General features: G+C 39.8%; 2 protein-coding genes across 6 annotated transcripts in view; one reads left to right on the top strand and one right to left on the bottom strand.

Annotated features, from left to right (window-relative positions):
- PRP4K (pre-mRNA processing factor kinase PRP4K) overlaps window positions 1–5,023 on the bottom strand; it is a 43,114-nt gene extending 38,091 nt beyond the window's left edge. For all 5 annotated transcript variants that reach the window (XR_012482616.1, XR_012482617.1, XR_012482618.1 and 2 more), the window contains exon 1: window positions 4,199–5,023. Coding sequence is in view for 2 of the 5 variants with exons in the window: in XM_074270738.1 (XP_074126839.1) it covers window positions 4,199–4,323 (125 nt within the window). In the remaining 3 variants the exon portion in view is untranslated. The remainder of the gene's footprint in view (window positions 1–4,198) is intronic.
- Window positions 5,024–9,671: 4,648 nt separating this feature from the next.
- Window positions 9,672–12,644, top strand: part of LOC141544482 (uncharacterized) — a 44,332-nt gene continuing 41,359 nt past the window's right edge. Inside the window, exon 1 of the mRNA XM_074270725.1 lies at window positions 9,672–10,084. The gene's annotated coding sequence lies outside the window, so the exon portion shown is untranslated. The remainder of the gene's footprint in view (window positions 10,085–12,644) is intronic.

Here is a 12,644-nt window from a genome sequence, read left to right as displayed (position 1 = left end):
TCACCTTTGCCCTCTTTACAGCTTAAAAATCTTATTCTACTTTAAGCAATACCTGTTTTTATTCCCTTTAGATTATTCTCTCTTCAAGCTTACAATGTTCCCAACTCCTATTTTCAGCAGATCACTTAATTTCCTCTATCACTAAGACTTTGGAGAAATCTTTTTAAGAAAGCTTCTTCAATTTCCCCCTTTCTACTCAAAAGTTGTGAACATTATCAGTCATTCTTCTCTCTTTTCCTGTTTCAGAAAAGGGAGTGTACCTGCTCCTAGATCAAACTAATTCTATCTGTGACTTCACTACTTTCCCTATCACTAACTGTAGGACATTGCCTACAGTCATCATAAAGAGCAAGGTCTTAAAGAGAAGCTCACTTTTGTATTCTTTTGAGTTTGATGTACCAGTGAGACAATCAAGTGATAATATATAAGACAAGTGGAAATATGGGTTACTGCCTCAAAACACAGAATGAAAGAGGTTGGATTGTTCTGTTGGACTATGTATGTGTAATAAGTAAGGGCTTCTAACTAGAGGTTGTGGGAGGTGCTAAGTTAGAGATGTAATAAATGCACTTCCCCAAAATGTAATTAATGAAAACATTATTAAAATCACAGAAAACAAAAGCACTTCTAAAAGGAAAGAAACAAGTAGAGCAGGTTTATTACTACCTAGTTAAACTGAAATATAGAATGTTTACACATTATAAAAAAAAAAACACCAAAAACACATAACCAAGATTCAATGTTTCTTATATAAGCTACTGTAATTTTTTTTTTTTGGTATAGTGAATTATGTGTTTGGTGATTATTAAATAATAGTGAAAAAGAAAATAAATTAAAACTTTAAAGGAGAAGTTGAGAAGAGAAAATGGGTTTCATTTTGGATATGCCAAGTTCAAGAAGTAAATGAGGCAGATACTCATCAAGAAGTCAGTGATTAAAGACTACTGTTTAAAAGAGACATTTCAAGAGGGCAGAATGTTGCTAAATCTGCCTGATGTGGTTACTCTAACCAGTTTTTCTAAAACTTTCTAAAAAGTTTTTCTAACTTTTTTTTCATTGTTACAAAGGAGTACTCAATTCCAGGAAAGGTGGTCATATACAAGAAAATAACAATGTATAAAAAAACCAAAGAACCAATAAAACTTTTTTTTTTCTTTTTAAATACAGGTATGGAGCTCAGAACAGACATAAGTAAAGCTCAGATAAAGCTTGATGGTGAAGCTATTTTCCCTGGCTTCAATCTTCTACTTCTTTATGGGTTTTTCTCCCTCTATCTATAAATATGCTCAAGTCTCCCAAATCCTGAAGGCTTCCCTTTAGGTTCAAACTTCTTGGTTATTGATAATTTCCTCGTCATCAATCCCAGTCTTTATTCTCCTAGACATTTCTAGTATTTGACACTAGATCAATTTCCCTTTTCTCTGGGCATCAAAAACAATGCACTCCTATTTCTCAAACAGACCCTTCCAAATTTCTTCACTTTCTAGTTCCCAGGACTCTTAAAACACCTCTTAAATATTCCTCCAGTATTTTCTTCACTTGCTTTTCTCCATATAATTAATCACTTGGATCCTTCATATAAAAGTTATTTTGGACTCCACTGAGAATTTTACTTCTAGCACTTCAACGATTGTTTTTAAGCAAACTATGTTCAAATCTACATCTCTCCACTCAAACTGTATTCCGCATATGAAAAATATACTTCTAAGTATCTTATACTGCACTAATGAATCCAAGAAACATTACTTACTCAGTCTTCCAGGGTTTAAACTATGATGCTATCCTTGGACATGAAGAGTTATGGGAGGAATTAATCCTACATTTATAATCTCTCACATCCTTTTCCTACATCTCCAAAACAACCATGTTTTGTGAATTATCTAGACTATGAAAATAACTTTTAATAGTTTTTGTATCTAATCTCTAAATTCTCACTCAAAATTTCTTTCATACTGCTATTATACCCTATTCAGAGATGGTAGGATACTTCTCTGGTCTAAAGTCTTCCTGGACTCTCACTGATTAATGACTATGGTTCAATTTTCTAAGCTTGTCATTTAACACAATCTGGGGCCAGCCAAGTCTAAGAATCATCTCATATTAATCAATCCTCATATTCTATGATACACATTAACTACTTAACCATTCCTGTATTTGTCCAATATTTTAGTTTCCAGGCCTTACTGTGTTTCCTATATCTAGAATGCCCTCTTCATTCTCTCTATCTGAACTTTCAGCTACTCATCTAAAGTAAGGCTTGTTGACCATGTATGTTATATGTTATTAAGGCAATCAATTAATTTGAAATACAATTATCAAAATGCTTTTCAAACAAAAACAAGATCATGGATTCCCCCCATTAAGAACTGTTTTAAAACCTACCTCAGATGTCATCTCCTTCAGGTCTTCCTTGAAATCCCTTCCCCATCAATGACCATTTTTCTAGCCAGACCTTTTAATCAGCCTTTGTTTCTATTGGTACCTATGCAACATTATTTTGATCTTTTATGGATTATCTAAATATCCTACTCATTTTTGTCTGTCCTATCACTCTATTATTCTGTAAGTTTCAAATGGACAGGGACCTTGTTTTCATCTATCTCTATGTTTAACAAAATATTTTCTGTGCATAAATGTTTAATAAATGTTTTACTAAACAAACTAATTTGTTGAAATTTAAAACTATAGTTGGATAAACAGTTTTAAATTTCAACAAATCAACAGTTTTGAAACTACTCAATAATAAAAATCCACAGTTACTATTCCAAACTGAAGGATCATTAAAATATAGGAATGATGAGGACATGAAGCACTTAATGTTTGTTAATTGGCATGCAAATAATTGCTGAAATGAATCAAATAGAAATGAATCCCTCAAAAAAAATAAATAAATAAATCCAAGTATTTCAAAGTAGGTGCAAGCTTTTGGATTGATCAAAAGAAAAACAAACTTTCTCCAACCCAAAGCAGTCTTCTAGTTCCAGTTGTGCCATCAGTTAAAAAGAGTTGGCATCTGACTTGGAAATCTGAATTCCTGTATAAGATCAGAGACAGTTTCAAAACATCGCTAATAATAAACTCTTTTAATTTTATAGTGGCAAAAGTAAAAAGCTTACTTTAAAGGGCTCACAAAGGGGGGACTAACATACAGAGGACAACGTGAGCTTCAGTCCCTTTAACTGGAAAAACTTTAGCCTCCAAGTTACAAATGCCAGATACAAACTACTTTTTCCCTCCAAAAGCAGTTATACCCCTTTCTCACCGGCAGTTTTTGTGGCGTGTGAACCACAAATTATTTTGAGTGGACGAACAAAAACCAAAAAGCATCCACACGGTACAAGCAACGCTGTTTTTGGTATCTTTATCTTTTATATTTCTGAAGTTACCAGATATATCATCTCAACTTTTGCAGATAATCCTTATTTTCATTAGATAACTGCTTCCTCCTCCCTCCTCATAAAGGGTACAACCTGGAGCCAAACCTCGAGCCCTTGAAACGGTAGGATACATGATACTTAAGTTTCATTGTCAGCGATCAGAAAGCCAATAAATACTGAGAAACATACTGGGTGGCACAAGGAGTTGGGTGGTCCTCCTGCCCGCCGCCATCTGCCAAAAAATAGTCTGTGATTTAAGTTTTAAGCTGAGCGATCTAAGAGTGCCCCTGCCGCCGCCCCCCCCCCTTCCGGATCCTAAAATCTCATTACATGGGGATAGGGTGACAAAAGTAGGGCACAGTACACATGGCAACAGCCACACGTCCGCTCCTGGAACCCACTCCCAGCGCGAGGCCACTGCAGCTAGCGCTCCCCAGCCCGCTTCCGGAGGGGCTCCTGGGAGGGGCGACGCAGGCGCCGGCCACGCGCACCGGACCTGTAGAGGCCGCTCGCGCCTGCGCCTCCCGGGGCAACGACGCGCGTCAGGCCGCAGCCGCCTCGGGCTCTAACAGCCACTGCCGGAGCAAGAGGGGTGCAGAGCGAGGCTCGCGAGCTGCCCGCCAGCTCCTCGCCGTCCTCCTCTCGCTGCCACTGCGTCCTCCACTTCCCACAGCATAATAGAAAGAGAGAGGCAAAGTTTGGTTCTCGCTCTTAGGCCTCAATTTCCCTTCCCCCCCATGCAGTTCACCCGTATCAGCCCTCTGGTTCTCCTCTCGGGTCTTAGCCTTCCCGCCGTTACGCTACCAAGAATTATCACTTACTCAGGCGCTTCCCGCGGCGGCTGAGACTCTACGGCGGCCATTTTGAACTTCCCGACTCCTTGGCGGCAGCGGCTGCGGCTGCCGGGACAGGGGAAGGTGGTAGTTGGAAAGGAATCGTCGCGCATGCGCCCCACCCGGAGAAGAACGAAAGGAGGAATGAGTCCCCAATAACAATCCGGATATGAAACCCTTCATCCGGAGGGTGGAGCGTAAGGACGTCCACACGCACTTCCGGCAGACTGAGGGGCGCGGTGATACGCTCCTTTATCCTTCTGAGGGGCTGGGGAGTTTAATATTTCTAGCACTTATTTGGGGGCAGTAATTAGTTTTAGAACTAACTTTCTAAAGGTTCTCGTTGACCTTTGTCTTTATAGTTAAGTGTACAAAGAGGGAGTCCTGTTTGCATCCTTTCTCAGTTTCTTTTTGTCCCCGGCCCCTTCCCATTTACTGTCTCCAAAGCAAGAATTTAATTCTCATGTTTTGGCATAGATTTGAACCAAAATTTAAAATCCCTTAATGCCGGCCACGTACCAAGGACGTGTCACTTCATAGGTGCGCAATGTGGACATTTCAAAGGTCCCGACTGCTTTTTGTCTCCGGTATTTTAAAAATTTGTTAGACGATTTCCTAAGGCGCAAAAGATAACCAGCTGCTCCAGAGCCACACAGCTAGTGATGTAAGTCTGGGACTCTTAACTCTAAGCTTATAAAGACAATAAAATTTTTACATTGGTTCATCCACATTTACTGGGTGGCAGGGACAAAAATCTGAAGTAACTGTGTATACTCTTGAACATCCAAGAAGGTAATAAAAGTGATGCTATGCAATTTTGAAGGTGTGCATAGGAAAATGTTATTTTTTATCAAATCCCAGAATAGAAAAAAGGGGGGGTGGGGGTGAAGAAGCAACTCCTAAAACACCTTGTCATGCAAGCTTTAAAAACAAACAAAACAAAACAGAACAAAAAAAAACAAACCCAGAAAGCTTTAGGTAACCTTATAGGCCTAAAAATAAAGGCAAAGTTTAGAGATATTTAGATTTTACACCTCTGATTTTTGTTTTGACATGCCTTTCTACAAAGTTTCTTGGTATTTCTATCAGATAAAGAATAAACTATTGAGTAAGCCACTAATAGGACCTGGACCTTCATCTGGAAGAAGATAAAAAAAAAAATTCTATAGAATTTGGGATATATTTCATGCAAACAAAAAAATTATGCTCCTCTTGACTTCCCTGAAACTTGATCTATCTTGGATTATTCTTTTTCATTCTTCTTTACAAGAGCAGTATCCGACTTCTCTATACCATTAGTATGGTTGTCCACTCTGTCCTGGGCTTTTTCTGATCACATCTGCTACTATATACTCAAGGGTAATGTTTGATACTCCCAAATGTATATATCCAAACCTCATCAGTCCCCAGAATTTTAAGTCCCACATCACTATCTGCTGAAGTCATTCAAGAAAAGTAGTCCTTGTTTAATGAGGGAAAATAATAAAAATGAGCTGAAATGGGGGTATGAGGTAGGGAATAAGGTAGCATACTAGAGAAAGTAAAAAGTCATGGTAAAAAAAAAGTCCTCAGGAAAAGTTGGCAAAGCTTGAAGAGGAGCCATGACTTCATATGGTTAGACAACTTTAATTATCTAGATATATCTATTGTGTGGAGTGTTCAAGAGGTGTGAGGATTTGCCAAACCTTTTTGGGGCAGTTCATCTTTGGAATCTACTTGGATTCATCCAATTCTCACTAGTGATTCCAATATGCTACAGCTTCTGCTACAGGAATGTAGCTACAGGAATCACAGCAGCCACACTTGATAAACCATCTTGGCAGATGGATTATACCAGACTGAAGGTAACTGAGACTTCAAATCTGTGAGTTAAGAGAAACATCCCAAGCATTAGGAGACTTTCCCCAGTGGAATGGGCACATGAGAACAGTTTGTTCCAGTGTCCATCAAGGAAAGTGAAACAGATACTGTGGAGATTTGGTAAGATATCAAAGATGCCAACGTCATTCACTGCTTTATAGAATATGATCGGTTGTCCAGATTTTTGTCTTGCCACTGGACTTTAATGATTTGGGAAGAGAAAATAAGGCTGACAATTTTGTAAGTGTGCCTTAACAAAGGACAAATGATTTGAAGTTACCTTTTCAAATTTTGTCTAAAATTGAATTTACTATCTTCATCTCTAAATTTGCCCTTTTCACACAACTATTTCTATTGAAGATACCATCATTCTATAAATTACTACTCTTTGGAGTCACTCTTCCATTTCCAGACATCCCATTAGTAGTCATGTTTTATTGATTTTAGCCACACATCTCTTGTAGTTATTCCCTTCTCTCCATGATACCATCCTACTTCTCTTCTTGCTCAGATTCTGGAATAATCTTCTAGTTGGTCTACAGTTCTAATCTCCGACTTCTCTGATCCATTCAGTGGCTATGGTCTGGCCATGTTATACCAGATAATGAGGAGCTTCCACTCTAAATTTCCCCTCCACTCTTCTTCTGTCCCCCAGAGAGTGACCACCTCTCCCAAATCACTTTCAGAAAATCCCTGAATAATGCTTTACTTCTCTTCTGCTTTCCTCCTCTCTTGGCACCTTTCACTACATTCTTGGCTACAAAATCATACTATTATCTCATATTTGATACTGTAGTATATATTCAAAACCCCCCCAATTTTTTTCATTTAAGTATGTGTGTCTTTCAGTCCCCTCCACTCCCAATTCTTGGACAGGTGAAGTAGATTGTTTGAATCCATGTGTATGGCTTTATGTTTACTCTAAATCAGCCTTTTTTATGTGATCTTTTTATTCTGAAATTAACAAATGAATATTTTCATATATCTATATAACAGAGGAATGTACATGAAATAGTACTTCTTGCTTTTCTTTTAAATATATGTAATAACATATCTCATCTATAAGCATTTATTAAGTGCTTAATATGCAAATAGACAGTCCCTACTAACCTCAAAGAGATTACATTCTAAACCAAGGAAGCAGAAAATGTACATGTTGTAGGGGATGGTGGTCTGTTTTTCTTTCTGGTCTGCGGTACTGTAGTTAAGAAAAACAGATGTTTCACTGAACCTTTCACTTCCTTTCCTTTTGTTTTTTTTTAACTATGCTATTCCTAGAGCAGCTAGGTGGCACAGTGGATAGAATATGGGGCCTGAAGTTAAGAGGAACTAAGTTCAATTCAGATCTCAGACATTTATTAGCTGTGAATCTTGTTTCCTCATCTGTAAAAGTCAAGAAGGAAATAGTATGTTTGCCAAGAAAACCTAAAATGGGGTCCCAAAGAGTCAGTTATGAGTGAACAACAAATATTATTGCCTCCTTCCTCATCTATTATACTTTCATATATATATATGTATAAATCTCTCTCTCTTATATATATATATATATATACATATATATGTTCATAGTCAAACAAAACAATCCAATATTAATGTTCTGATATGTCATATGTTCTAAGTACATCATCATTATTGTCAGTCTTCTGAATGTACAGATTCATCACTATACTATTCAGAGTCTTGTCTTTCAAAGTCACTTTTCTTTACATTGTTGTTATATTAGAAATTGTTCTGATTCTGTTTATTTCACAAATCATAAGACATGTTTTCCAATCATGTTACATTATATTCATATACCATAATTTAAGCCATTCTACCTGTTGATGGATACTGTAAGAAATGGATGGGCATTTATTTGGTTTCCACAGTTATGAAAATTAAATTAGGGAAATGAAACTTCTGTAACATCTAATTAGTGGGGAATAAGGGGAAGGATTTGTGCTTCAGGATAGGAAATAAAACTTTGTCTTTGGAGTTTCAAAGATATATCTGCTAACCTAGCCACCCATTCTTACAAGAATGTAAAATTTTCTTTCCTGCATTCATCAGAATCAGTGGAGCTGGTAAGATATTTTGTTTCTTACAGATACCCTTGGTTTCCAGTTTTGTTTTTTTACCATAAAAAGAACTGGTATATTTTCATAGACAACCAATAGTAGTCAATTAGCAGTGCTACCTAATAGAAACACTTATTTAGTGCCTATTAAGTGCTAGGCACCCAGCTAAGCATTGAGGATACCAAAAAACAAACAAAAAAAAAAAAGGCAAAAGCAGCACGTTTTCAAAGAGCATACAATCTAATGAGGAAGACAACACACAAACAAATGTATACAAGCAAGCTACTTATAGGGAAAACAAGAATTAACAGAGGGAAAGCAAAGAGGGATTGAGGAAAACTTCCAGTGAAAGAAGAGATGTTTAAGTTGGAACGTAAAGAAAACTATAAAGGTCAGGAGTTGGAGTGGAGGAACAGCATTCCAGGCATGGAGGACAGCCTGAAAGAAATGCCAGGAGCAGAGAGATGAAGTCAGAGACGCTGGATGAAAGAGTACTAGTTGGGAAGTATGAAATCAGACTGAGGTTGGAGGGGGGCTAAATTATGATAGACTTTGAACACTAAATGGAATTTTACATATAATATTTGGAGGCCTAGGGTGTGTGACATAATCAGACTAGTACTCTTGGAAAATCACTTCAGTGGTTAAAAGGAAGATGGATTGGAGTGGATGCAGACTTGAAGTTAAGACTCACCAACTGGCTATTGCCACGGTCAAATGTGAGGTGAAAGCCCTCACTAGTGCTGCTAATGTCAGAGGATAAATGAGGATTTGGGGAAAATGTTGTAGAGGTGAAATCTACAAGCCTTGAAAATAGATTGGATTTAGGGGGCAGGAGGAGAAAGATGAGGAACTCTTGATGACTTCTAGGTTTCGAGCATGAAGGACTGGGGGGATGGCATTGCCCTGTACAGTAACAGGGAAGTTGGGGAGAAGAGGAGTAGAGGGAAAGATAATGAATAAACAAGTACTTTTCACCTTTGAGTCTAGAATTTAACATCGTGAAAAGCATCTAAGCTCACAAGGAATTCAAAAGTCTGATGAGAGAGACAACATGCAAACAACTATCCACAAACAAGATATAGCCTGGATCAAATGGAGATAATTTCAGGGGAAAAGCATTAAAATTGAAGAACAGAGCTTTAGCTGAAACTTGAAAAAAGCCAGAAAAGCCAATGTCGTTGGGCTTTACACTTGGAGGAGACATTGCCAGATTAGAGCAAGTAAAATTTCTTTCAATCGTAAAATAAAGGTTTTGTTATGTAACAGTTCTACTCGATGCAGATCCTGGAAAACTGTTCTTGAACTCTCCACTTCTACGCTAGGCTCTTGCCATACTCCGACCCTTTCGCCCCGCCCGGTAGAAGGGTAGCATGGCGGGCTTTCACGTAGATGGAGAGTTAAGCCTCGGGGCGGAGGGTTTCCAATAACTCCCGCAAGGGCCCTCCCGCGAGGCCCCGGAAGTCCTGTAGTGGGGATTGAGGGAAAGGAGGTGGGGGTGTGTCCGACAGAAGGGGCGGGGAGAAAGGCGGGGCGTCCCTAGCTGTCCTGGCGGCGGGGCGGAGCTAGGAGAGCCACCAGGTCGGGAGGGAGTCTGCAGCTGTCGCAGCAGCCTGGAGGCGCCGGCCTAACAGCACACGTGGGGGCGGTCCGGAGAGGCCGCGCGGAAGGAAGGAACAGGTGGACTAGAGCGGACGGGGAAGCGGTAACCTGACTAGCTCAAAAGGGGGAGCCGCGCGGCCCCAGTCTTGCTCCGCCTTGGGTCCCCCGAAATCGGCCAGGGTCGACTCCCTCCAGCTGAGGCCGGCAGAGAGAGAGAGAGACTTCCCGCAACGGCCGCCGTCCCAGCCAGCCCTTGCGGGAGCCCTCGCTGCGCGCCCGGCGCGGACCCTGCGACGGCTGTTACCGTTAACAGCCAGTGGATGCCGCCCGCTGCGCCGGCCCGGCCAATCTGTAGGTGAGTTTGACTTGAGCTCCGGCGCCTACAGGTGGGGAGCCCGGGGCCGGGAGCAAGTGACGCAGATCGCCTGCAGCTGGACTGGGTGGAGCGGCCTCCGCTGGCGACTCTTTGGCCACTCCGGGAAGCGCGCGCCGTTGTTTGATTTGATGTGATTGTTTAAGGGGCGCAGATTTTTCCTCTTTCGAAGCTATGCCCTAGGGGGCTCTAGATTATAGCTCAGGCGAAGTGGAGTCCTGGGTTTTGCCACTTACCTGGCCCGGAGACCTGGTGCAGAGGCGTCAACACCTGCCTCGTGAGGGCTGGCGAAGACATTTTTTTTGCTGCTGGTGTTTTGTATTTTTGTCTTTACGGCGTAGGCTTTGCCCTACGACTAATCTCTGGCAGTTGCGCAATAAATGCGAGTTAAATAGAATGAGGAATATCCGGTCAACTCTCTGGACCTCAGTTTCTTACCTTGGAGGAATTCATGGCTTCCTTATCCTGGCCCAGGGTCTGAAAGAGTTCATTTCAAAGGAATAAAACATTATTTCCTTGGGAATTTTATGTCTTTCATCTTGGTTCCCCCCCCATCACCCTCCAGACTATTCATGCTTACACTTTGTTAGATAAACTCCAGGTAGAAATAGGGAAGCTTTTTTTGTTTTTTCTCTCATTTAGCTGTCTGCTACATATAATATAGGGATATAAAGATAAGTATGGCACGCAGAAGTTAATAGAATTTTCAGCTGAAGAATACTTTAGGACAACAGCACTCTTCCAGCCTCATTATTTAGTTGAAGAAAGAAGTAAATAACCTGCCCAAGATAACACACAGCAGAATTAAGGTTCCAATTTTTTCAATTCGAATCTAGCTCACAATAACACCTTTTTGCCCCTTAGAATTTAAAGTTTCTCTAGTGGTTTTCCCATTCACTTTTAGTCCACCATTGTCTAGCAAGAAAAATGATCGTGCTATAGAGAGGAAAGACTGTATTTAAACTGTTATCTGTGAGGTGATGAGATTAGAGGTGATCTGTTTTTATTTAGGAAGCGCATTTTGATCTGTGTAGCGAAGTCCAGTATAGTAGCAAATGGAGAGTGGAATTAGTTAAGACCAATTCCTGCCCTTTATATAGGACAAGACTTTGCAGCCTCCTTGAGATCCTCCCGTTGGCATATTGGAGGATTGAGCACTAAACTCCTTCCAACATTTTTCCTTGGAGTCAAGATTTGGACTTTAAAGTCACTCCACTTTCCATCTGTAGTTCTGCTTGGTTTCTGCTCTGTTGCACAAGTGGTGTTCTTCTATTCCCCCTCTTCCCACTCCTTCCAGCTAATTTTTCTATTGTCTTTCCATATTAAATGGTAACCTCCTTGAAGACAGGGACTTTGTTACTTCTATCCCCAGCTCTTAGCACAAGTCTTGGAGAATAGTAGGTGTTTAATAGTAAAGAAATTAATTATTTCAGTTCATCTTGAATATTAAGTGCTCCTACCATTTCCTTCAGGATCATGCACATATTTATATACATTTTCAATTAGGCTTCTTAATTCTACTGTCCAGATCTTTTTTGTGTGTGTGTTGACAAGTTTCTTGCACTTTGTTCTGGGATTTTTTTCCCCCTCATGTTCTCAGAATTTTAGGAACCTTCAATGCCTTTTTGGTTGATAATATATAAAGGATTTTATTGTCCCAAATCTATTGTCCTAGTTTTTAGTGTGACTGACTTTCATCATATTCTGCAAGAGTTGGTATTTTCAACTATTCCAGTCATTTACACTCAGCAATTAGTTCTTGATAAGAAATGAATCAATATGGTCATAGTTTTAAAACAGCAAACAATTTTATAGATCCTAGATAAGTTATTTCTTCCTGAACTCAGTCCCCTTAGTTTACAGACTAGGAAAGTGAGACTGAAAAAGGTTGTGATTTAGTACAAGCTTATTCTTGTTCTTGTTCAGACTTCACTGTCTGACTCTTGGTGACCCTATTTAGGGGTTTTTCTTGGCAGAGATATTGGAGAACTTTGCCATTTTCTTCTTCAGCTCATTTTTACAGATGAGAAACTGGGGCCAACAGGGTTAAGTGACTTGCCCAGGGTCACACAGCTAGTAAGTGCCACATTTGAATTCAGGTTCCTGACCAGCATTCCTGCTGTTATCTACTGCTCCCCATATCTTTCACACTGTCCACTATATCACTTTGCTTTCAAAACAGAAAGATGAAATTGTCACAAAGGCAAATTATTTAGTTACTTTGTCTCTAGTAGAAAATTGTAGCAGATATCTGACTAATTTTTCTCTCCCTCTCCCATTATTACTACATGATGCTTCCATATCAGGCTTGTGATCTCTTTCCTAAACTACTACTCCTTTTTCTGCCCTGATGATATGTAGAGTGCTCTAATGACAGTCAATTCTGCTTCTGGACTAAAGTTGAGTATCATCTAAGACACTTTCACTGTGCTTGCCAAATCTAACTCCTGGGTTTCTCAATATGAGTGTGCTTTCTTATCCAGTACTATTTATTCTATGCCTTTCTCCTGTACAGTTATTTGATAAGGTATAGCCTTCCAGA

The sequence above is a fragment of the Sminthopsis crassicaudata genome, chromosome 1 (genome assembly GCF_048593235.1).
Source record: "Sminthopsis crassicaudata isolate SCR6 chromosome 1, ASM4859323v1, whole genome shotgun sequence".
NCBI classification, from domain to species: domain Eukaryota; kingdom Metazoa; phylum Chordata; class Mammalia; order Dasyuromorphia; family Dasyuridae; genus Sminthopsis; species Sminthopsis crassicaudata.
Note: the sequence above shows the minus strand (reverse complement) of the source record. Positions and strands in the feature narration are given on the sequence as shown.